Source organism: Strix aluco, chromosome 1 (assembly GCF_031877795.1).
Source record: "Strix aluco isolate bStrAlu1 chromosome 1, bStrAlu1.hap1, whole genome shotgun sequence".
Taxonomy (NCBI): domain Eukaryota; kingdom Metazoa; phylum Chordata; class Aves; order Strigiformes; family Strigidae; genus Strix; species Strix aluco.
The window spans coordinates 34,899,103-34,925,955 of record NC_133931.1 but is presented as its reverse complement, the minus strand read 5'-3'; the positions used below and the strand labels follow the sequence as shown (position 1 = coordinate 34,925,955).

At 40.3% G+C, this 26,853-nt stretch overlaps 2 protein-coding genes across 4 annotated transcripts in view; one reads left to right on the top strand and one right to left on the bottom strand.

The window, feature by feature from the left end:
* Nucleotides 1-9,557, bottom strand: part of JPH1 (junctophilin 1) — a 91,542-nt gene extending 81,985 nt beyond the window's left edge. For all 3 annotated transcript variants that reach the window (XM_074817261.1, XM_074817269.1, XM_074817278.1), the window contains exons 1-2: nt 9,113-9,557; nt 1,754-2,510 (exon numbers count right to left, since the gene is read on the bottom strand). In XM_074817261.1, the coding sequence (XP_074673362.1) occupies nt 1,754-2,510; nt 9,113-9,491 (1,136 nt within the window). In that variant the 5' untranslated portion in view covers nt 9,492-9,557. The remainder of the gene's footprint in view (nt 1-1,753; nt 2,511-9,112) is intronic.
* A 322-nt stretch (nt 9,558-9,879) lies between these two features.
* Nucleotides 9,880-26,853, top strand: part of GDAP1 (ganglioside induced differentiation associated protein 1) — a 31,217-nt gene continuing 14,243 nt past the window's right edge. Inside the window, exon 1 of the mRNA XM_074817249.1 lies at nt 9,880-10,315. The gene's annotated coding sequence lies outside the window, so the exon portion shown is untranslated. The remainder of the gene's footprint in view (nt 10,316-26,853) is intronic.

Below are 26,853 nucleotides of genomic sequence, written 5' to 3'. Positions count from 1 at the left end.
GCCCACAGTCACAGCCACACTGCAACTGATGCCTTCTGTTGTTGCACTTTCAAAAACATTTTTTCAAGAAATAAACATTGTTTTCATGGACTGTTCCAAAAGAAGCAATTTGAACTCTGTCCTTCACCTAAAATTGAAGGGAAGGAACAGCAAACAAAACACTTCAGAGAGATATTCCTTCTTAAAGAGGAAGTGTGTACACTCTGCCTTGTAACCTAATGGTCTCTGACTACAGATTTTAATAGCTTTATACGGACTCAAAATGGTGACTCCTATCCACACATCCCATCACCTCAATTTTTTCCGAACTAGGGTGTATTATGTACTGACAGAACATGAAAGGGATCCAGTAATTTCTTAAAGCTAGCTATTACTGATCTGCTTTGCTAATATGGTATGCTGTCATATAATGCCTTACATATATTTATAGAATTGAGTATATGCTAACCTCTAGTTACTTAGGTGACCAGTGCTCAGAAACATTCTTTAACGGTATGCTAAATTCTTTATGTTTGTGTCTCAACTACTTTTCAGTATGAGCCATCCATGTATTCGAGCTTTCCCACTTACGCAGTTTTCGGTCTTTTCTGTATTCTTTATGACTGCCAGAAAAAGGATAGTCACTGAGCACACACTAGTGACCACACTAAATCAGGAATCAGTTGTTCAGCTCTAAGTGTAATGTGACATCCTCTTTCTAAAATAGCATGAAGATTTTCTTTCATGCACATTTCTGGGCTCTTTTCTGGTCCACAGCGTATTTCAAGAAAAGCCTGCCTGAGGAAACAAACTAAAAGCAACAACAGAGAAACTGCCACAGAAACTTATTGGAAGGCATTAAAAATTAAATAGCTTTTTAAAGAGCTCTCAGACTTAATAGTAAAACCTATTAAAATTGTCTATACTGATTTAATTTGTAAAATTCCATTTCAAACAACTCTGCTTTGTTGATGGTTAGGAATTCAAAATGAAAATGACATTTTTTCCCTGCTACTAATACCCATACACTTCTCGCCCATCTTGAACACATGGTGGGGGGGGGGGAGGGGAGGGGGGAGAGGACAACCACCACAATTTGAAGTGGTAATCATAAGATCCAGATGAATTCACACTGCAGGAGAAGTATGCTCCAAAACGAAGGAGTCCTCCTACAGAACTCTTTTCGCAGATATTGTTCTGGCTACCGAATCAACAGCCTCTAAGCACAAGAGCCTTGACCATTATTCTTATGCTGTTCATATCACAGTCTCTCAGATAAACAGATGAATCTTAAGATGCTCAGTGTCAAACTGGCAACTTCAGTGAGTCTCAGATGCTGCCCCAAAAATCAACACGTTAAGCGTAACTAGAGCACGCTTATGGGAAGACATTCAATCCTCACCTCGCATCCCCCAAACCAGTCTCTACATTTCCTTGCTCGTTTTATATTTCAAACAGTTTTAAAGGCATAATGTAGCAGCTCGAGTGAAAACAGAAATGTATGAGGATGGAAGTTTACTGTCACAGTATATTATGGAACATAATATGAACATCTTTACTCAAATGAGCAGAAGTTCTAAGTTTCCTATGTGTAATGCCACTAAGGTCAGTGGAGTTACAGATGTGAAACTGAAAGGTAAGTACTCACTAAAGACAACATTTACACCCTTGCACTTTCTGAGTCTTTAGTCAACAATAAGAGCTCACACACAGTGTAACACACTTTTGTTTCTGAAAACTCAGTGATGAACAAATATATTTTGCAATAACGTACCTTGAAGTTGCAATTTCCACTTTGGTTCTTGCCATGGCAGCTGCTCGCTGTGCACCCTCTATTGCTCTATCCACCTTTTCTCTAGTTTTTGTGTTTCGTATTGGTATAAGTTGCTTTCTTATTCCACGGACCAAAACGTTATTTTTATATTTTCCCTCTTCTTTGGTGCCATCTGGAAACATGGTACATCCATATCCATGCCTCCTGTTATTTAGCCATTCTCCTTCATATTTCATACCATTTGAACGCTCACTAATACCAAACCCACTGCGCTTGTCATTCTTCCATTCACCCATATATGTTTCTGTAGTGGTGGCATCAACATGGTCTTCCATAGGGCAATAATCACAGTCACCGTCTCCAAAACTAATTGTAGAGTTGGCATCGCTAGAACTAATTCTGCTCATAGCAGCATCACTCCTGACGGAGCTCCGTTTGCTAGATATCGATGACCTAGATTCAGATTTTCTAAGTTTTATACTACCAAGAAGGGATCCTCTTCTGAACAAGCCTCCTTTTTTCTTAATGCCCATGGCTTCTGGATCACTGTGAAAATTGAGCACAAAACCTCCTCTTGTTCCAGCTGGACTGTCTGAAGTGACGTCATGCAGAACAGTGCCGTTGCTCTGCTCACTTCGAAGAGAAGCTAGAGACGTTCGGAGGGGTGAACGGATCACGGTTGCCATGCCATAGGGTACACTCTGACGTACACCATATCCATGTCGCATCCCTCCTGTCCATTGCCCCTGGTATGTACCTTTTAAAGTAATAAGGAGAAATTAAATTTAGGAAGCTGTAGAAGACCTAGCACTCTTCATTCAGTATGCTACAGGCAACACTATGTTGTCAGCTCTGTCTGGTAAACAAAAATGAAGAAAAAAAAAAAAATCACAGTCCATGACACAGTAGACAACTACTTCTGTTACTTGTTTTTCTTATAAATTATTTTTCTGCTTAACAAATCCTTCACTTTCCCAGCTGAAATAATTTATTTTCGCAACTAAAACACAGTAGCTATAATTGCAAGCATTTTTTTAATGGATCTGTCCAGAGAAAAAATTTCAAGAGAAATTTCTAAAGCAGGACTCCGTCAACATTTTTTTTAAGGTGGAGAGGTCAGCAGAAGCAGAGCCCCATTATATGTAGTAAGCTGAGGAGGGAGACAGGGATGGAGGGGAGAGAGGGAACAGGACACTCACGGCTCTTGCCTCCAGCTGCTCACAGAAAGAGCATGTAGGAGCAGTATATGTCCCATTATCCTGGGTTTAAGGTGACTACAGATCTCTCCTTGTCATGACATATTTGACAATCCACTAAATTGTCTTATCTTCAGATGGGCCTTGGATCCACTGTTATAAACCTCTATTGTAAAATTAAATATTTTAAAGTTTTTGCATGCACTTGAATGGAAGAAAGAAACCTCGGTGTATCTTAGTCTTTATGAACTCTTGATATCAACACTTTTTGGTATCCCCAGTATTGTAAACATGGCACTGCATTCTGCATTACGTTGTGACAGAAACACCAGAAACATGAATCCTTTAGCACTTTTTTTGTCTTTCATTTGTTCTACAGTATGTGAGAAAGACAAGGCAGTAATAAACAGAATATTGCACACCATTCTATCATAAACACATTACATTGTTGCAATCATAACTATTTTTGCTTTTTTTTTTTTAAACAGCAATCTAAGGAAGAGCAACATGGTATTTAATATGAGAAGTCATGGACATCTATGCAAAGCTGTATCTAAGCCACAAATCAGCAGTATCAGATTATTACTGCAGATAGTTTTTTTCACGTATTCTTGAAAGGCATTTGCTTTTTGACCAGATACGTACTGCAGCGTCTGGTCTCTGAGAGCCATTTGTACCAGATATTCCAAAGGAAGGTGCCAGGAACCCCACAACTGGCAAATATAAGATAATTTGCTTTTTAAGTTCATTTCACTCTAATTCCCATTGAACTGCTTTAAGCTCCTCAAAATTAAGTCTCTCGCCCACCTAGCGCTGCTTCTTTTTTTTTAAAAAAGCTATTTTGAGTCTGAATATTCTTACAGAGGGATGAATAAGCAATCTTTAAAATACCTTTCTTTGATTTTGATCTGCTTTAATTGGAGCACCTATTAAAAACTATTCTTCAGAGAACTAAATATCAAACGTCAAATTCAGTGACTGACTAAATTTCTGTGAAAATATTTGTGAAACACCTGCAGTTTCAGATGTAGCTTACAGCTTCATTTGCTTTGAGATTTGATCTCCTTTGTATAAGCATACTATTTTGGTCACATACGTGTCAATTATCTATCAATTACTGCTTTACTGTATTACCTCTTCTGCTAAGTTATATTTCAATGTTTACATGCAATTAAATTTGCCAAGTGTGCTTTCTTTATTATATAATACTAGATAGGTTCCATAACATAACTATTCTGTATTGGTAGAAAATTCTACCAAGTGGAAGGTTTTTCTTTTAACAGATGGCTGCTGACACAAACAAACAACTTTCTTAGTTTCTTTCTCATTCTCTGTATCCTGGATACCTACCGCTGCACTGGTTGTAAGGGTGCTGAATCTAGAAACATGATTATTTTAAAAAACTCAGCATATGGAGAAGAACAAATAGAAACATGAGCACAAAGCACTGGTACGACGTATTCCATAAATACTGCAAAAATACAACCACATTGTAATTTTTCTCTTTATTAAACAGACATTTCCCAGAAATATATTAATATTTTATGAGCTTAAATAACTACATTTTGTCCATAGTTATATCTGGGATCCCCCTAGTATCGTAATGATATGCTAGAGCTAAGAATCTGGCTACGTATACTTACTGCTACATACAACAATCTGTCTAACATTCTGAACCAGTTAATCTCATTTAAAAATAATAAATCTAATTCTGATTATACCACAATATTATATTAGAGCAGCAACTCATAATTATGCTATTTGAGTGGCAGACTCAAAGCAGAATCAACTCATTTCAGTATGGAATATTATAAAAGTACACAAGGTCAGCCTCTTTTCTTACCAATATTTTGTTTTAATTAATAAACATGGAAAGCTCAAAAATACTTAACTCATTTAGGACTTGTGTTTTTCACTGCTCTCTAGAAAGAATTGGAAGTGGTCACTGTTGCCCATACAGGCACTAAAACAAGGACAATTGATGTGCTGCCTACTCACTTGTCTGATTTTTCTTTCTACTGGGGAAATACAACCAATGCCAGCTTCTTCTAAAGAGAAAACAGTCAATGAGAAAATGGAAGATTCATACTGAATTGGTCCTTAGAAAGTATCAAAGATGTTTAGTTGGAATTTTGTGCAGTCTTGCTGGTAACAACTATCTCTTCTGTCATTACAAATCCATTAAGGGAAGGGCTTCTGATATAAGTGCTAGAAATCTGACTCATTTTCTTTGATTTTTCAACTTACATTTTAAAGGAAAAATATTTTAATGGCATATGGAGGGAGGTGTCCAGAATGCAGATACAAGAGACTTGTACAGTAATTTGACTGATGATATCAGTCTTAACTGTATCATCTTCTTCAACAAAAGAAATTTTAGAAAACTTTAAATGAGCAAGATAAGGTATGTTAATATTGCAATATAATTAAATACTACAGCATAAGACATGATAAAAAAGCTTTTCCCATATAGGAAGATACAAATGTATGCAGTATTTACCTATCTCTCTATATAGATATAAATATGAATGATATATCAATAAGCACACCTTGTCCTGCCTCACGTTATACTATAGGTGACTGTTCAAAGCAGTTCCTGCAAGGGTCAGCTGTTAAAATTTTAATTAAGACTGTAATTACCAAGCTAATTTAAAACTGTATTTGGCCATAAACCAATAACATTGTTCAGCATTAATTTTCCAAAAGCTAGGGTTGGTATCTTTTGTAACTGAAGAAGCATTCAGCCACAACTTCTACTGACCGTCCATCTGGTGTTTAATTGGTTTCCTTGAAAAGGCGTTCATATTTTGAACCTGAGAGCTATTAGAAAGTATATTTTTCCCTTTTAATTTTGTTGGCAACTTGCTGTAAGGTATACTTTCATAACCTGTCTCCTTAGAGTTACATTGTGCTATCCCTCCCAAAAAACCCTCAGTATATCTTACAGCTCTAAATGTCATTGCCTACTTGTGGCTAAAATATTAAACTATGCTGGGTGAAAAAACGGAGAGGCCAAGGACCTATTTAACTACTCCACTTGCTCTTATCCTTTACTCACACCTTCTGTGGCTTAACAAATTAGTTGTTACATCACGATTTTTGCATGCTTTTCAGACTCAAGTGTGAGATAAGCACACACCTAGAAAGAAGACTACTTAGAAATCAACAAACATATGTACTAGAGATGACCTTTGTTTAGGATGCATTTGCCACTGACCTCTGTGGAATAACAATGCACAACCTTACAGCACGATGCCTGTTATTGCTATTGTTGGCAGGACTGTAAGGTGCTAACTAATTTACACATACTGAAGTTTCAAATCTGGCCTTAGTACCTCCATAAAAAATGCTCCGGTAGGCTTGCAGATTCACACAGATTCAACAAAATCTAGGGAGTTTAAAGGAGGCACCAAAGTCCAGATTGTTGTAGGGAACAATCTGACAGGCAACTTGAAGGCCCAGCATAAGCACGTGCAATGAATGGAGGATCATGGTTTATAATTCACGATGTTTTCCTCAGAGATTTGACTGAGTGACAATTTCAAGCATTTAAACACAGCATGACATATTACTCATGTCGTGCAAAGTGTTGTGTGCAGAAACCCCGAGGAACACTGTCAAGGCTTATGTTCCTTTTCCCTCTCTCAACTACATCTCCTAATACCACCGATACATTTTAAAACAACATATTGGGGAAAGAAAAAAAAGAAGAAAAAAAATAGCAGCAAAGAGGCCTGGTGTTTAGCGAGTTTGAAAACAAACTGGCAGTTGGCATAGTCTAAACAGTTATTTCCCTATGCTGGTATTCTCAGGTCATAATAAAGGAAGAGCTTTCCTTCAAATATTTCACAGTATGTTAAAGACACATATGTAAATCTGGTTTCCTTGTAAAAACATTTCAGACATTCTTCTGGTGTACAAATACGGCTATTGTTCCCAGGGCACGAAAACAAAAACACATCTGCAAACATCTATGACGTACTGCTTTGCTTCATTCATGAGTACTTTCATGAAAATCAATGGGACTTCACACCCTCTGTTCATATGAACTGCAACACGTAGAAGACTGGGGCCATGGTAACAGATCTCAGTTACTAGGGCTAAAAATCTTGCAGCGTGAACTGCGCACTTCATATGCTGTTTTGGACAAAGGATTTCCTGTGGGGTCTAAGTCTCAAAATTTAGAGAATTTACCTCCAAGTATCAATATTATATTGAGATTTTTTAAATTCCACAAGAACCCTAAAGAAAAAAGATAAAAGGAACTTCAGTCTGAGAAAATCACTTCTAGAAAATCTATTGGAATGGCAATTAGGAAGGAAGGAAGGAAGGAAGGAAGGAAGGAAGGAAGGAAGGAAGGAAGGAAGGAAGGAAGCCACTACAAATTCAGCTATTCTTCAGCTTCTAATTTACTAGCCAAAACAAATATAATAAAAATTGAAAAGTCTATTGTGTGGTGAAACTAAAATTCTGATCTCTTTCACATTTTGTTTTTTCATTTTTTAAATACCCAAACACATACTTTGGCTGACTTTGAGCATCAGAACTTTCCACACCAGGAACCAATTTTCAGTCAGCTACAAATATGTATAAACAAGGGGATTAAAAGAGTTCAAGGTACAAAAACCACAGTACATTTCATTTTCTGAAGGAAATTAATCTTCCCCAACTCACTACATTCTGTATTTCAGATGGGGAAAAAAAAGGACCCCAACTGTAAAGGTGTCTTCTGCTTAATACAAAAATACCTATTCTCTGAGATGATTCTTAAAAGTTTGACCACAAATCTCTTACTAAAATTCCTTGAAGAAACCAGCAACAGCATCAATCAAGATATCTGATATATGGGTTAGTCCTTTAGTCGCATCATGTGAACACTACCTCTGATTTTGGTATATTCTATTTCTTGCATGTTACCTAAGCATGTTGCTCATAGCTGAAGCGAGCGGCATTTCTGTAAAAAAACCCCAGCAACTCTCTAGCCCTAAAAGTGAGACCAGTTTTTCCCATTACAATGGAGCAAACCAGGCTGAAGAGCAACTCTGCAGAAGTTGCAGGTGGCACAACCATCACTTCCACTGATGCCAATGACATTACAGCAGCAAAGAATGAATTAAAGAAGTATCAGGCTTATTTGTCATGCAGAGCACGAAATGACAGAGATATAATAGCTGTAACTGACCAAATAAGCTCCAGCCCTAAGTGACCTTACTGAACCTTGACTTCTTGACTGCTCCTAACTTATAGAGGAGGGCAGACTGCCCAGTCCCCTGAACACGCCTACCGGAGCTCAGCCCTAGGAACATTTGCTTTTCTGCGGTGAAAGGTGTGAGAGGCAGGCCTGTGTAATTTCACAACTCAGCTTGTACTTAGAGCAGCGTGTTTAATTGTACACCATATTTTAATAAAATATGAGTTATGACGTGAGGGCGGACCTAAGTTTCATTGATTTTATGGAAGTTGTGTACCCACTTCATTACCTTCAGTGTCCTGTTTTACAAGCCGAGCGTATCGAGTGTATAACGCTACCCTGCTAGCAAAGTAACACGGCACAAGGGCTCGCTTATTAAGTTCTTGCCGTTTCGCCAGGAAAACAGTGCCAAGGGAGGGGGGGACGGCGAGCGAGCTCGCCTGCTCTCTCTCTCTCTCCGAGACAAGCGCTGCCGGCCCCGGCTATCGTTATCGCGGGCGGGGAGCCCGGCAGCCGCCTCAGCAGAGAGAAAGGAACGCTGTCTGCAGGCGGTCGTAATGCGGATTTCTACCAGCTGGCCGCGAGAAAGCGCCGAGCCCGGCCCGCGTCCCGCCGCGGCCGTTCCCGCTGGCCCGGGGCCGGGCGGCTCCTCGCGGAGCCGGGGCGGGGCGGGCGCCGGGCACCTGTGGCGCTCCCCGACCGCCAGCGGGGCCTGCGGGGCGGCGAGGCCGACCGCTGGGGACCGCGCTCCGCGCCCGAGCGCGGCGCAGGGACCCGGGCAGCGGAGAGAGGGAAGACCCCCGCCGCGCTGCGGGGCCGCGGGGCCCGGGCCCGGTGTGAGGGCGGTGGCTGGGCTGGGGGGTGCGGGGCTGGGGGGAGGGGCCCTGCCCGCGGCGCGCGCGCCCACGCAGGCGCGCCCCCCGCCCGCCCCCCGGCGCCGCCGCGCGCGGGGCGCCCCCCGCCGGCGCCCACCTCCGTCCCCGTAGGTCTCGACGCCGTATCCGTCCTGCAGCCCGTTGCTCCAGGTGCCCTCGTAGCGGGCCGGCGTGCTGAGGCTCTGCCGCACCCCGTAGCGCCCCTTGAAGCCGTGGGACCACTCGCCGCGGTACATCCACCTGCCCTTCGTCTCCACGCCCAGCCCGTGGCGCTTGCCCTGCGCCCAGTAGCCCTGGTAGGTGTTGCCGCTGGGCCAGGTGTAGCCGCCCGCCACCTCGAAGCCGTGGGACCAGGAGCCGGCGTACTCGCCCTGCCCCTTGGGCCCGGTGCAGATGCCGTGCCCGTGGGCTTTCCCGTCCTCCCAGCCGCCGCAGTAGGTGCCGCCATCGTCGAAGTCGAACCGGCCGCCCGTCATCCAGGGCAGCGGGGCGAGCGCGGCGCCGCCGCCGCCCGCCTCCCGCCCGCCTGCCTTCCCTGCCCTGCCCTGCCCTGCCTTCCCTTCCCGCCCGCCCCGGCGCTCCCCGCGACTGCGAGCGCTCCGCCGGCCGCCCGCCCGCGCCCAGCCCAGCCGCAGCCCCGCGGCGGCAAGCGGCGCCCGCCCCCCGCTCCTCCCTGCCCGCCCCTCCGCCCCCCGCCCGACACCGGCACCGCCCCCGGCCGGGGCCGCCGCTGCCGCGGGGGGCCGGTGCGCGCCCCGTGGGCCGGCTGGGGGCTGCGCCCGCCATCGCGCGCGGGCGGGCTCTGTCCCCGGGAGCGGCCGGGAGCGGGCGGGCGCCCCCCGGGGAGAGTCTCCGTGTGTGCCCCCCGCGCTCGGGGACGCGCGTGTCTCGGGGCGGGGCAAGGCCGGGGCGCGCGCAAACCGCGCCGGGGTCCCCGCGGCGTGTGTGGGACCCGCGGGGCGGCGGGGCCCGGCCCGGGCGGGCGGCTCCGCGCTCCAGCCGTGCCGTGCCGTGGCTCAGCGCTGCCCGTGCCCTGTGTGCCCGGACGGGCGGCGGCGCCTGCACCTGCCAGCCCGTGCAACAAGTAGGCGAAAAGAAAGTGCTTTCAGGCGGTTCCTGCCGATTTTTTAATTTTAGTTTTTTGTTTTCGCTTTCTCTGAGCTTTAAAACCGGTTTTAAGCTGGAGTTGCTGCCGCAGGGCACGCCCGAGTTGTGTTTTGTCCCGTTTCCAAGCCGTGATCGGAGCCCACCTCCCCGGAGGGGCAGTCCCACGGTGGAGAAACGGGGGGGCACCAGGAAGGTGAGTGGTATCAGGGCCCTTCAAGGACAGCGGTGCTGGGAACTCGGTGAGGAGCCTCTCACTGTGCCTTCGGCCCCATGGCCGTTGGGTGACTTGAATGGTTCTAAATCCTGCCAAGTACTCCTTTGCCAGATATTTGATAATCAGATAAAAATATAAGGGCAAATGACAGGAGAAACACGGAGGCGTAGGAATAGCAGGGAGAATAGTGGAGAAGGGATTGAAAGCTGTAGTCATAGGGCATCTTAGCTTTTTGTTCTTACGCAGCTGTAGACCACGACTGGAAGAAATTCTCAAAGAAAATGTTCCTCTTCAATGGGGATTTTGTTAAGAGCATAAATCATACTTATTAATCGTGAGGAGTGGTACTATCTGGACACAGTTGATTTGGAAAAGTGGGGAAATAGCAATGGCTATGTTGATAGCAGTGAGTAACAGCAGAAACTTAATTGCAAGTGAAAGATTTGAACACAAACCGTGAGAAGTTGAAACAGTTAAGCTTCAGAAATTTATGCCAAATTCACCCTAGTTATAAGCAGTTTTGACCTAAACAAAAGTGAAATACTGCATATACTAAACATACCCATTTAACTTGGATAAATTTTCATGTTTTGTGCTTCACAGGCCACTGTTCTATGTACATTTTTATGCCATGTTCACACAGTTCAGTGCCAAAGTATCTGTTCTTTCCAGAAGAGAGTTAAGCGCCACATAACTGATACATGCCCCTGTTGTCTCCTCTCTTACCAGAGGAAATGTGCGCTATAAAGCCTTGTTCCTGTTCCGGTAAGGGGCTTTGGGATTTCTAGTTCTGCCTGAGCACGTGTAGGTAGAAGACTCTGCACACATTTGGACACATGCATCCAAAGAGAAAAAGACAAGATCAAAGACTTGTGCCTTGTCCATGAGAAGACGGGGAAGCTTTCGATGACCCTTGGTGCTCTGGGAATTTTGTTCCATGGTTTTGGAGTGTAGAAAACCAGACTAGAATGTTGCTTGTGTAGCACAGACGTTATGCAGTCTTTCACGATTCTTTGGACAAGGCTGTATAGTGCACTGAAGTTAAGGACTTGAGACCTCCACTGTCATGTGAGCTTTTGTGGAAAGCCGTTGTCAAGAATGGAGGAGAAGTCGGAAAAGGGTGTCGTAGCTGGGACTGCTGAAGAAGGTGTGGTTCAGTATCCTCTGAGTATTTCTTGAGCCGATCAGGTTTTATGCCCTACACATCCTGAATTTCTGAAGAAAAAGATGGGAAACAATAGTGATGATGGCACGTGTGCTTTGAGGAGTTTGCTATTTTCACTCTTGTCAGTCTCTCTTTTCTGTTTTCTTTCCTCTGACGCAAGATAAAGCCCTGTTATGTTTTAACAGAATTTCAGAAGAGTGAAATGGTTTATATGGGTGTGGGGAACTACCAGTTGGAAGTCAGCATGCCTATAGCTGATATTGGTATACAATTAAACTAGTAATTGAAGCCCCTGCTTACAATTGCGTGTTATTCTATGAGCAGGTTTTTATGCAGTACATGAGTTGTCATGGTTGAACTGGAGATGCTGAGCATTGGTTTAATCTGTTGCGGGGCTAGTATTGCCTTTCATGGTGTTTCCAGGTGCTCTGTGCACAATGGAGGTGTAAGGCCTTACATGACACTTCTGTGCCCCGTGCACACCAGGGACAGGGCTGGCACAGAGGGGAGCAGAGGTGGGGTGGGGTGACTGGTTAGCAAGTCCAGACAGTGCTTCCGTGACTCAGCAATGGAAGAGGTGGGTCTGATGAGGGAGCGTGAGATTCCCCCAGCCCCTCTGTGAGTCTGAGCTGCTCCTCTGAAGAAGCAGCTGTGCCCTGCTGCCTGACGGCCTGGCTGATAACCACGGTTGTGCAAGTCCTTGCCTGCCCTGGGTATTATGCTTGGCTCAGTATTGGTGAATTACTGGATTTGCTGTCATTTCCACCCGAGTAATTGTACTACTGAATAACTGGATTTGCCGTAGTAATGACCTGGGTAATTGCGCTACTGACGTATATGTGTTACTGTACTGTTACTTGGAGATATTCCTTTAGGGAGTTTATCCCTAATGCTGTTGATCTGGTGTCTGTTATTGTATCCCAAACCTGTAACTAATTGGGGCTGCCTTAAGTTCTTGCATCTGTACACTAGAAGATGTTGTACCATTGCATTAATGAAATAAGCATCTGCCTGTTAGTCCTTTGTTTTGCCCCTTTGATTTAAATTTTACACATTTTAATATTAGCCCAGATGAACCCACAAGATTGGGTGGGCCAGATGAAAATTTTAGGAAGAAATCATATAAATTCTCTTCTGTTACTACAAGTGTGTCAGTGGGTTTTTTTTTTAGTGACCTGCAAATGATGCTAAAATGAACGGTAATTTTGCATGTGGTTTATATTTCCAGGTGTATTCATTTAAATGAAGTAATCAATTTAAATGAAGTTGACGCTTGATGACAAGATGAATTCATCACTGCCAGCCTTCTTTTATTATGTTTTCAGCAGGGGATAAATTTTGATAGATGTGAGGGTAGAAGTGCTTTTCAGAGAACTCTTAGCATCACTCAGACAGGTCTTGATGATGTAAGAAGTCAGAAGTGTCTCATTGCTGATCAGGTTGTAGATGTCTTTTTTTTTTCTTCTGCCAGATGTTGCATTGACGAGCCTCAACTTTAGTTCATGCCACTTTGTGTTTGCTTCTGGTCAGGGTGTAGCTAATGATCATACACAATGTGTAGCATGTATGTGTTAAGTACCTTAGATGCACAGATTTTGTTTCCTTGGACTCTTCTGCCCAGTATCAAGTTAAAATTTGTTCTAAAATTCCACAGATGCAAGAAGTAAGCAGTTATAGGTAGATGAATGAGTTTGCCTGTTTTGTCCAAAATAAATGTAATTACTTCCACTATTTTTAAAATCTGCCTTACAAGAAGTCTCTTCTGAAGTCTTTGATACATGTAATATTCAGAAAGTACAAGGTCCAGGTGCAGTTTGTTTATCATTTACAAAAAAGTGTGATTTTTGATGTGTATTGGCCAAATAGAGAAAGTTTACCTTGAGTAGTTCTGTTGCTGTGTAAGTCATCACAGCACTAGGTCTGATGATGCTGTATGTATGCAAATCATGAGTGCCTAATGACACTGTATGTATGCAAAAAATGTGCTGCAGTGTTATATTTAAAAAGGTCCTTGGTGCAGGGATGGTAGATGCAGCAGGTGAAGATATTAAACTCCAGAAATTTAATATTAACTAGATACAAAACTGCTGAGTTTAAACTATCAGGCTATAGATATCTGATGCATGAATAAAAATTAGGCACATTTATTCTTACCGTTAAAAGCCTGATTCAGCAGGGAATTACTTTAAGTACTTTAGTAATCCCATTTATTTCAGTGGGACTACACATGAGCTTTAAATTAAACATCTGCAAGATATCTGTGCTCAAATAAAGCAAAGCTCCCAAGAATGTTCTCAAGTGCTTTGCAGAACAGAGGCAGGATGCTTAACTGATGAGCTCCATGAGCTGCACACATTGTATTGGATGAGTTCGCACACAGGATTGCTGTGTGGGAGGCAGAAACAGAGGAGTGAAGGTAGTACGAAAGCCACAGTGTAGAAATTTGAAAGGCAAGTAGGTCTTTCCTGGCTCCATATGAACAGCCATAACTTTTATGCCAATTTTTATGCCTTGAGTCTAAATTAACATTTATAAACATTGGTCTGTATAACTTTAACATAAATTATGTTGTCTGACTTCTAGAACAGGAACATACCACTTTTTCTTACTATACTGTAAATTCACATAAGTTACTGTGAATGCTGGAATGGTAATTGTACAGAATTTTTTGAAAAAAATGTTGCTATAATATTTGAGAAACATTGTGTTATCAAACTACTCTCCTAGCTGCATTGGTGTCAGTTCTACCTTGCACTTGAAGATGGGACCTAGCCAGTAAGATAGTATATTTAATTCCAGAGATGTTATGCTTACTCAGTGAATACAGTTATTATTTTCTTTGCAAAAATGCTGGTAAAGCTTATAAAAACAAAAATACAGATTCTTTTCTAACTTGAAAACAAGATGAGTATGTTCTGTACCAGGACGTCTATTTTCAGCGTTGTTCTCAGCAACTGAATTAGATTTTTAAATAAAAATGAAGGTTTTTTTTTTTTAAAAAAAAAGAAATACAGCATTTATGTTGATCTTCTTTGTTTCTGAAGTGATTTAACAGCAACAGAACTGTCCATACAAGTAAGATACAGCGTGTTGGAATTACATATATATTTTTTAAATGTATAAAGATATTGGGTTATCTTATAATGATGGTATGCAATAGTGTTATGGTTATAAGTACCTACGAATTATGGAAAAAATAGGAAATATTGTTTCTGGGTCTTGTCAACATGTAGTGGTTTTGTTGTGGGTTTGTTAAGTTTTGGGTTTTTTTTTTTAACATGTCTGCAGAGAAAAAATGAGTGTATCACTATACCTTAATCCACTTAAAAAATATTAACTTCAAATGTGTTCACTTTTATAATTCTTGATTTCAAGAGAAGTGTAACATCATAATGATTATCCTAAACTACCACCCAAATCATATAGGTGGAGAAGATGTACAAAATCAGATTTATCCCTAGCAAGTTTTTCCTAAATGGTGATCTTAATCCTGCAACTGCTGCAGTTCAAGTCTTGCTTCCTCTGGAAAGATGGAAATGGGTTTATTTCTTTCCTCTCTGCAGCAAATTCATAAGTGAAGATGGCTTGTCATGTCTTGCTTTAGCCCTTTTCTTTAGCCTAAGCAGGCTGTATCTTTCCATTATTTCTCCTAGAGCTTGTGATTGTCACTGTTGCTGTTGTCTGGACTTTCTCCAATTATGTTAGGTATTTGTTAAAGACTGACTTTGAAAACAAAACACATTATTTGGCTAATATTGTGCCATATTAAAGTAGCATAATTCCGTGTGACTCCAAGACAGTCCTATTCTTTTACACTGGTGCCAGGAATAAATGGTGTGATGAGTCCTTCCCCCTTCCCCCCCCCCCAAAAAAAACCCAAACCCAAACCAACAAGATGATGTGTAACAACTCCTCTTCAATGTGTGATTTGCTGTTGTCCTAATCCTCTCCCACAGAATATTGTGTAGCTAGTTGCTTCCCACTTCGTATTAGTGATGTTGAGTTTCACTCAGCAGGTATTCCCTTGCACGCTTTTTCTTCCCCTTAAGATTACTTCCTCGGGTTAAGTTCATTTTGAATTTTAATCTCATATTGCAGTTCCTTTCCTAGTTTCTAACAGTTTGCACATTTGCACATGCAATAACAGAACTCTTCCAAGATCAAAGTTATTAATGAACGTATTGAATGTTAAAGGATTTGGTACAGATTTAGCATTTGATACATCCTTCAGCCTTGGGACTTAATTAATAATTAGTAACTGTAAACAGTGTGTACTCTCTTACCACAACTTTGCCTAGATCACCTTTACCTAACATCAGCAGCTTTGCTGAAGTCAAAATACACAGTATCTCTTCTAGGGAAGGCTGAAAAGTGTTTAAGGTACTGGTTTATTTCAGTGATGCATCTGACAGCTTTCCCTCCCCACTGAGCAGTGGCACAGCCATTCCCTTCGTCCTCCTCCTCCTCCTATGGGGCTGTCTCATTTCCTTTTCTGTTTCTTCCTAACCAGGTTTCAATCTGTGATTTGGCCTTTCTGATTTTTCCCCTACATACTTGCAGTCTTCCCTAATATTCTTCCTTTAGTAATTTGACCTACTTTCTACTTGCGTATACTTCCTTCTAGTGTTTCAGGATCATTGAAGAGCTCTAGATTTAGTCAAGTTTGTCTTGTGATACTCATCTTATTTTCCAATCACATTGAGGTAGTTTGTGTTTATGTTCTTCACATTATTTCTTTAAGGAAACAGATTTCTCTTTTTGGAGTTTATAATAAAATAAAGCCTAGTAGAGTGCAAATCTAAGTTTGTGGTTTTTACAAGGCAGTCTTGGCCAATACTGGCTTGAGATATTCTTGTGCCCCCAGCCATCCATGCTGCCAGCACAACTGTTTCTTCAGTGGGCTGTGATTTGGATCAGGGAACCAGTCCAGTTTAAAAATAATCCAGCAAAAAGATTTATTTTTATTTTGCTTTTAAAACTGAATCATTTGCTCTGTTTGCAGAGCATCTATACAAACAATGCAATTGAAAGCATCCAGAAAAGTTGGCAGCTTTACAGTTTACCTCATTTGTTTTAATTCCATTGTCTTTTTCATAGGAAATACAAATAGTATTTTCCCATAATCTTTCAACCAAGTTGCCTGGAGTCTTGCATTTTCAGTTTATCCCTCGTTGGTTAAAAGGAAAAGTATTCGAGATTTACTGCTGAGTAAAAAAACTTTTCCCTGTAACATGGTGCTGTAATTGCGCTGTAGTACCTTCCCAGCAGGTCCCTCTGTTGTTGAAGTCCCCCATCTTCACCATGTTCTGTGCTTTGAAGAACTAGCAGCAGTACCCAAAGCTCTCGAGTCCTGCTCAGTACTGCTGTACAGATTTTCCAGGTGCCTGAGGAGGTGCAAGACCTGATGGAGCTTTTCTTACTGTTTGGAGGGTTTGTATTAGCTCTCACATCAGGTAAGAACTGGGATTGTTTCACGTTTTTTAGTGATGTGCAAAGCATCTCTCCCTCCTACCTGGATATGCATTTTGTTGCCTGGCTTTGTTCTAACTTGTAGAAATGTCATACCTTCGAGATCTTAATTCCTCTGGTAATTTTCATGTAAATTAGAGAAGGAGTTAAATAATTTTCATACATGTTGCTTTAATACTGTAGGGGAAAAAAAGTTCAGCAGCCTTACTCACTGCTCACTGAGCTGCCATTTTTCTGAATACCTCTATTGAGAGCCATGTACATCTTCCCAGAGATCTAGGCCTTTTGCCATGCTTTAGGCCACCTATTCATTGAAAATCCTCCTTCATTAGTTAGCAATTTCATCACCAGTGATTACAGACTTCACAGAGGTTTTGGTAAAAGAGAATTTCTTCATCAGACAGGCGGTTCCTGCTCTGCAGTTTGCATCTCCTGCAGCATGACTCTGGTGAAGGAGACCAGAGTTCTGTGGGTCATGCCAGGCCACATCTGCAACAGTGAGTGCACCTCGAGAAGGCACCCATCCCAACTTCTGTAGGGATTGCACCTCTCCAGCTGCTCCCAGGGCCTTACAGTTCCGTATGATCTGCCTGGATTTTATCTGGCAGATTTTATCAGACATAGGGATGAGGTCTGTCTGCATTCATACCTAATTCTGTCTTAACATGGGGTCTTTCTTGTGAATTTCTTTGGTTTTTCTTCTTATAAAAATTGAGGTGCCTTTTTTTTTTTTTTTCTTTAAAGAGGGGTAAGTTAATGTTAAAGTGGCAATTAGATATTTCTAATTTTAAAAGACATGTTGATGGCCACAGTTACTAGCACGCACTCTGGGTGCCAGAGCAGAACAAAACCTTTGTTGCATTTCACCAGTGAACTAGTGTTGGTGCTGCTTATACCTTGGATAGTTGATTAACTTAATGTAAAAATCTGTTCTGAGTGAATCCATTTGTGAAATGGATTCAAAGTCATTGTCATTCTGAGTTATAGGTACAAACTTGGTAGTTTTCGTTTTGGTTTTTTTTTCAGATGATGGAGAAAACAAGGCAAATACTACTGAGCTTTTAGCTCTTTGATGATGAATCTAATATGGATATTTTTATGCAGCATGTAGTCTCTTTTGAGATTTGTTTTTATTAACGAAGTCCTCAATAAAGGAACTGAGCTTTAGAGGATGCTACCAAGGGGCTAAGCAGGCTGCACTGCAGAGGCCTTTAATAGAAAGCCATTCCCTCAATCTGCTTAAACTTTGGTGAGGATAATACGGCTTACTCTAACTGATTTTTGATAAAACAGTAAAAGACAAACAGATGCTTATTATGCCTTAGCTGATAAATGCATCCTATTGCTAAGTTTCTTGTGCTTATTGAGGAATATTTGCCCTGGAAGAAAAAATTGTTCTCACCACAGCTAACATGAAACTTAAACAACTAAACATATCCTGATGTTTAATTTTACGTGAAAAAATACAGCAAGGGTTAGTGCATCTTAATCAGCTTAACCAATGAATTAAAACGCCCAGCTGATACAAGATTTCATTTATTCTTGATTTGCTTCTATTCTGTTGGCTTTTTTGAATGCTGGTAACATAATATCATGATGGTTTTGTATGATGAAGAAACCTGTTCACCATGTGGATTACAATATTAGCCTGTTTCTCAACCTGAAAACCAGCTTTCTTAGCAAAGACACTTAATGTAATATTGCATAATAGTTTTCTATTTGTCTGCTGAAATTGCAGCTTAAATATTAGATTCTGCTGTTTGGAAGACATAACTACCAAAGCAGAATTTTGGATGGTGCTCTGTATTCTGCAGGTGCAGTACAGTTTTTATGCTCTTCTTTTGATGAAGTCACATGAATTTGCGTTTGCAGCTCTACATGTGAATACATTATATATATCTATGCTTCTGGAAAGTATGAGACGGACATTGGACAGATTAGTATTTGCATTATTTTTTTTTCTAAAGACAAACTGTATGATTTGGGAAGGTTTTGAGCCTTTTTTTTTCCAGTAGAAAATACCTCATGTTACATGTAGTCTAAATCAGATTTCCTAATGTTTATCAAAGCATCATCCTTTGGTAACTGCAGTCGTTATAGTAAACAAAATCCTTTTATGTAAAAGTTTATAATCTTGTTGCAATAGGTTCTTTATGAAAAAGTAGCCATTATTTGAGTTTTTGTAACCAAAATATACTGCATATTCAGCATGTAACATGAAATTTAAGCTGTTTCATACATAATATAAAAATACCCCTTCTCTGATGATGTCTGCTCTAACCATGAAATGTATATCTTCCTAATAATGCAGTGTGTTTGAAAAAAAATTACATGATGTTCTATTATGCATCATGTCTGAATGCATAATAAATGTATTTGATTTATAGAAGAATCATAGAAAAGTTGGCTTTCTGGGCTCTGAGCGTACATTAGCTGGCTCATAGTCAGTTTTCCATCCACTAATACCCCCCCAAGTCCTTCTCCACAGGGCTCCTCTCAATCCACTCATTGCCCAGCCTTTGTGCATAGGATTGCCTTGACCCATGTGCAGGACCTTGCACTTGGCCTTGTTGAATTTCATGAGGTTTGCATGGTCCCACCTCTCAAGCCTGTCAAGGTCCCTCTGGATGGAATCCCTTCTCTCCAGTTTATTGACTGCATCACACAGATTGGTGTCGTCGGCAAACTTGCCAAGGGTGCACTCAATCCCACTGTCCGTGTCGCCAACAAAGATGTTAAACATCACTGGCCCCAACACTGACCCCTGAGGAACACCACTCGTCACTGCTCTCCATTTGGGCGTCAAGCTGTTGAGACCACAACTCTTTGAGTGCGACCATCCAGCCAATTCCTTATCCACCGAGTGGTCCATCCATCAAATCCATGTCTCTCCAATGTAGAGACAAGGATGTCGTGTGGGACAGTGTCAAAAGCTTTGCACAAGTCCAGGTAGATGATATCAGTTGCTCCTCCTTTATTCACAAACACTGTAAGAAGGCCACCAAATTTGTCAGGCACGATTTACCCTTAGTGAATTCACGTTGGCTGTCACTAATCACCTCCTTATTTTCCATGTGCCCTAGCATGGTTTCCAGAAGGATTCACTCCATGATCTTGCTGGGCACAGAGGTGAGACTGACTGGCCTGTAGTTCCCTGGGTCTTCCTTTTTTCCCTTTTCAAAAATGGGAGTTTTGCTTCCCCTTTTCGAGTCAGCAGGAACTTTGCCTGATTGCCACAAGTTCTCAATATGATGGATACTGGCTTTGCCACTTCCTCCACCAGTTCCCTCAGGACCTGCAGATGCATCTCATCAACTATATTCAGCTAGGCATGTCAATCTTTCACTTGTAGGTATGCCTAAAACCAGATGTGCTATGAAGTCTGTGGTAGCGATCACCTTAGTTCATGTTTTAGTTTATTATAAATTTTAAAATTTGACAATGTCATTAACCTGCATGATATTTCAGTACGTTAGGTACAAAGTTTATTTCAGTTGATTTAGGAACTAAAATTAATTTTGAAATTCACTTGTTTCATATGACAACATTGCAAAATTTTGTTAATTCACCCATTGTTAAATCAGTGGTATTTTTGCTCATGTGAGGTTCTGTCATTAAAATAAAAAATGTGATAGAGCTGGAGGACTGCAGTTCTGTCATATGGCATGGTAAAGTTAGAAGTAGGGGGTTGCAGGTTTTTTTCATGTATAAAGGGATATGGTTTTGGTTTTGTGTAAGTTTGAGACTGCAGTTTTTGTCTAATGAAACTTTTAATGAGATTTGTTTTTTAACAGCCGGTTGCTCAGTATATTTGGAAAATTGAGACCAATAAAATATTTAAGAAATGTCAGCCATTTTTGAAAATTCATTATATCAGGATTTTTCCTATGCAAAATTTCAGTATCCAGAAGTGAATAAATTGGGCCCTATGCAACTTTGTGATTCTCCAGTTTTAGTGCTGAAAATTTATTTGTATAGGTTTAAGAGAAGAAAAAAAATGGTGATCTTTTCTGTGCCATATGGTGTCAGTGGTATGTTTCTAGATTTTTTTTTTGTTTAAATATATTAATATTGGCAAAATGATAACATTTGAAGTGTGAAAAGTGTGTGTCATTTTAATATGAAATTTTGTTGTTTTTTTTTTCCCTCCTCTCTGTTACAAAGTGTAGTACAGATCTTGTGCTAAGTTGAGTTTAATCAGTTACTGGGAGTGCTTGGCTCATTCTGCTGGCTACTGAGTGAGTTTCGGCTTGTATACTTAAACTACTTGCCTTATTTTGGAAGAGGTGATCCAGTGTGCATGATTGCTTCAAGAAATGCAGTATTTCCCCCCCCTATTTTCTCAGTTTTTGGGAAACACAGCTGCTGTCCACATTTGGAAGTGGTGTGCAGAGCTGGAGCTACTGTGTTACGACAAACCTGAGTTAAGATTTAATTTATGGGGACAAATAGGCTTGTGCCTCCATACTAATTTGAATTGTTTTATATAGTGATACTTTATCTTCTTACGGTTTGATTTTTTAAAAAATGTAACCTAAATGTCTAATCTACCTAGACAACAAAATGTTTAACATGATTATTGAAATAAGCATATGTGTGTGTATTGATGAAGTTGTTAAAATGGAAATCTTCAATATGCAAGTAAGCTTGCTACTAGTAAATTTTATTTTATTTCATCCTGTCATGCTTGGAGTGAGTGTTGAAAGACGAACGGGCAAGCATTGCTCAGCCAGAGGGGAGAAGCACGTCATACAGCCCCCAGAATAGCATCAGCAGTAAATATGGTCATGCTGTTCTTCCCCAAGATAGACCCAGAGCACATTCGTAGCACCCACCAGGTCTGCTGGTTACCAGACGTTCAGGACCTTTGATGAAACATTTACAAATGCAGCTGCAGTTTGGAGGGATCTTCTGCCAGCAGTGAAGAAGCTGACATCAAGAAAATGGGAGGAAACAGGATCACAAGCCAGGGAGTTCAAACAAAGCACAATTTAGGGGGAATATAAATTTAATCACAGTATTAAAACACTGCTCCAAGATGTGAACTGTGTTCTTGTTAGACTCCCTTTTTCATGTTAACTTGATTATGTTTTCCAGTGACTCAGAACCACTAAAGTGTGAAGCTTTTGTAGAGGAGGAAAGGTGGACTGAAAAATAGCTCTTTGTTCAACTGTCTTAAATCATACACAGTGTCAAAACTGGAATTAGAATGTATTATAAAGTGAAGTTAGAGGCTGAGGTTAAAGTTTTTTCCAGTTTTTTCTCACTTTGTGCAATATATTGAAATAAACTAAGATAGCCCTGAAGGAAGTAAGATAGCCCTGCTAGATAGGCAGTGTCCTATCTAGCATGTTAGAGGGAAAATTCTAATTATGCAAGGTCAAGAAGAAACCCTGTTAATTTCTTCATGTTGAAAAGATAGATTATCCCCTCTGGGCCAAAATGATGTTCTCAATTCCTTGTCCCAGAGCTCTGTTCATGTTGACTCTTCTATTAATAATAGCTTTTGTATTTTTTTAATGTTTGTATTTTGCTCCGAGGACTGTAACACACAAGTCAAATTCTACCTTTGTGTTCTGGCCACTGGACTTGATAGGACATTACAGGAATTAAGACGAGGCATTGTGTCTTCCTCCACCCCCCCGCCAGTTTATCTATCTCTGTAAAATTTGAAAAGCTCGCTTCAGCTTCTGCAGCTTCTCTCCTCTGGCTTTGCCTCCGCACCCGGTGCATTAGCTGGGGTGTTAGTGGAAAGGGTTTGTTATTTCAGACACATACCATCGCCTGCTGCACTCGCTTCTCCCCTGCACTTGCACAGGGCACGGTGACAACTTCATACTTTCATTTGTATCAGTTACACACACAGGATTTAAATTCATCCCTTTCTCTGTATAGCCTTTTTATTTTTTGGGTCAGATAACCCAGTAAATGCTAAAAAGCAAGTATTCCTGCCTTCAGCTGGCACTAATATACTACATCTGTTTTTCTTAAGAAAATTTCATTGAGCTAAACGTGATGAGGGAAGTGTGTTTTCAGAGCAGTAGCTCTGGTATTTGTTCTCTATTCGTGAGTGACGTTATGCAGTTGAGAAAAAATTATGCCAGCATGTTTCAGTTAGTGCCAAAAGAACATAGACAGCGATTCAGTGCCCAGATCTATTGCTGCCCAAAACTGTATCTTGTCCTATTTATACTTTCACAAACGAGGGTCTTGCTTACAAGAGGAGTTAGGTGAATATTGTGTTTGTGTGCTATTTGATAATGAATTTGTCCATCTGTTTTACATTCTGCTGTTGAAAATTTAAGGTTTTAAGTGGCACAGATAGTTTGTAACAGTCAAGTCAAAGAATCCCAGTTTCTTAATGTTACTTGTGTTGGAGTTAACTTCACTGAAAATACCTGGGTATCACAAAATACCTTTGTCTACAAAGCGAGTTGACCATTTCTTGCTGAAACACAAATATTGGTTACTAAACTCTTAAACTATGTTTAAGGTTACTAAACTCTTACACTATGTTTAAGAAATAAGGCTCATCTACAGATTAAAAGAATAATATAAATTAAAGTGCAATCATTTTGGTTCAGGACTCAAGTTTGGAGTTTACTAATTGGTATCAACTAACAGTCCAATTCTTTTGTGCTTTTTCATCAACACTTGCCAAGGGGCTGAAAAAGAGCAATTATCAATCAAATGTGGAGTAGCAGTTTCGTCAGAGAAAACAGGAGAAGAAATTTAAATCTATCTGAAGGCCTAACAAAATAGTATTCTGATGTCTGACCAGGGAGAGTGGAAGTTGTGTAACGGGAACGCTGAGACACCCTTTGTCAAGTGCAGAAATGAGAGGTGGTACTGGAAGTCATGCACATGGAGGGCCCTCCACTGGGAAACAGCAGGAATAAAAATTCTAGTTGGCTAATATGAATGGAACTTAAGGAAAATTTCTTCAGCTTTCAAAATTCAGTAAATATAAGAAGTTGATATATCAAAATTGACCACTACAGTTTCCTTTGTGTTTCTGCCATACTATAATTTGAGAAAACACTGCAATACTGGTGCATAATTTACATGATTTAGATTGGAAAATAAGAATGTTACTCAGGAAGAGAAAATACTGTGCCCATGCTTATGTCCCTCACCTCTCCACAAGCAATCATGAGCCAGGTCACCCAGCCAGCCCTGATGACTTTCCTTTGGTGGCGTGGAGCCCACGGATGGCACAGGGCAGAACAGACTTCATCCCTGTTGCTGTGCTGGCGCAGGGTGCTCTGGAACAGAGAGTGACCTAAGCTTTTGAAAGCACTTTTTCGTACTTCCATCTAACGTGGATGTCTGATTATGTCATGAAGTGAGATTTCAAGGAGGTTAATTGAAATATTTTGCCTGATACTGTTTGGTTTTTAGTCCAGGCTTGCACAAAGGTAATGAGCAAACAGCAAGAATTGAGGCTGAAGAAATAAAAATTTCCTAAGTTAAATGAGAACTATGTTTTTGTGTTGTCTTAATGAATAATGTTAAAAGTAATGGCTCTTCCTCAGTGGCAGCTATTTTTTTACTTGTCAATGAAAATGTTCGGAAGTACCAGATAACCCTTTAAAGTATTTCAAAACTATTTTTGTGAGCAGTTGGCTGAAAAAGACCAAATGTTTAGTTTAAACTCATTTACAAATTAACTTATAAAAGTTTTCACAACATTGTCAATAAAAAGTGTAACGTAAGATTTTCAGAATTTTTGAAAATGGTTAAACTTTGGGCTCGTTTCAGGGATGGAAAGAATGTGATTTCTGTAATTTTTCAGGAAAGATATTTTAAAATTATTTTCCAGTCAAATAAAATACTGCATGAGACTTCAAAGGACATTTTACAAAATTGTATTTAACCCCTTAGATTTCCTTAAGGCTTTCTGTGCTTGGTTGTTATCCTAGTTACTGGATTTTTATATTTTGCAGTGTGATTGTAGTAGAATTTGAACAGGTTGAAGACCTGATACATGACCCATTGAAGTCAGTACAAATCACCCACTGATTTTGGTGGACTGTTTCAGCGTCTAAATAATTTATTTTGCTAGCTCAAAGTTGCATGGTTGTTTTTTGGCCACAGGCAATAGCTGGAAGATACTATGTTTTACATTCATTGTTTGTGCTGTGGTAATATGTGAATTTTAATCTTCAGCCAAAACCAAATGTGCTAGACAGTGCTGTGCAAACAGGTAACATGATGGCAGTCTTTGCTCAACAAAATGTCATCACTGTTAGATTAAAACCAGTACAAAAATCAACACCTGGATGTTGTGCACAGAGGTGCAGAGCCCAGGAGAACTTTTTAATAGAATTTTTACTCATGTGAGTTACACATCTAAGTTAATGTGAGGGAAGATAAGCATGTTAAGGGATGATACAGAATTGTTCCTGATAGCTCAGCAATGATCAAGTTCCTTAGACAGCATATTATACATATGCACAGAGACAACAAACACAGGCAAGTACATAAAAACATGTTTTAGATCTTTTAAATTTGGCTGATACATTAGATTTTATAATTTGAAGGTATTGTTTGTGTAAAAGCTTGAGGAGTGATAGACTGGATAAAGCTGTAATGATAATACCTAGATTTTAAGGTTTATAGCTAAGAAATTGTCCTTTGTGCACCTTATGTAAATATATTAAATGCATTTCTATGCTTGATTACAAAGCCTGATATTTCAGGAGTATCTATTCCAATCATCAAAACTATTGAAGTTTTTATAGCATTAGAACAATGAATATTTTTGTTATATCTCAAGAACTAGAAATGTATGCAATCACTACTATTTTGAAATAGACTTACTACAAAACTACTAAGAATAATTTTATATAGAAAAATTATTAAGCAATATTTATGAAGTATTGACATATGAAACTCCTTCTGCACAGAACGGGTTGGACTATGGTATTTAGGGAAAATTTTGGCAGAGTTTTGTGGTGAAATCCCTGAAGAAAACCTAGTATAATATGATAAGTAACTTTGAAAGTGACTAAATAAGTTCTATTAATAGGTGGATTTTGTTGGATGTAAACCGCTAACTCAGTAATTATATTTCTTGAGAATATGCATCAGCTATCTAGAATTACTTAGGTTGGCATCCCTCCATGGTTTTATACACAGATAAATTAGGGCATAGATAGTCTCAGCTGTGACTGTCAAGATGTAACTTTGCTCTTGCTGTTTCTGAAGCATTGCATATCTAATTCATCAGTCATATTAAAGACAGTTCCTGTGTCGATATTAAATCTCACCTGTGTATCTGAATTCAATGCTGTGGGTTTTTTTGACTCATGTCATTCATTGCAAGTAGTGCACTGTCTGCAACTGGAATTTAGCCAATAACGATTGATGACAGAATGTCCAGAATAGAACCTGTCTTGCTTTCTGAATCAGTAATAACTCCTGCACCACTCTCAGTTAGGCTAGTTCTGCACTTGGAACTGAACCAGTGCATCTGTTAATGATGCATACAAACAATTCAGCTAATTTTCAGCTATAATGGCTCTGGCTGCATAGAAAAAAAGCAAAAGATTATTTTTCCCCTGTAATCGAATCAAACTTGGTTTTAAATATGCACAAAGAATTGATCTGCTAAGAAAGAAATTGTCATTTTTTACTTGCAGCTTCTATGACACATAAATGTTTCCTGACAATATCATGGAGTGGTGAAGTAAGGAAGAAAACCATCAGAATAGTGATTTCCAGATCTTCGACCGAATTTATACATCAGCTTATTAAGTTGATTTGGTACTGCTTATCTATTAGTAATACCTGTAAATGTTATTTTCTTTCCATGATGTAAAAATACGTGCATTAAAAAAACACTAGCTTGTAGAGGGGTGTATATATATATATATTTGTA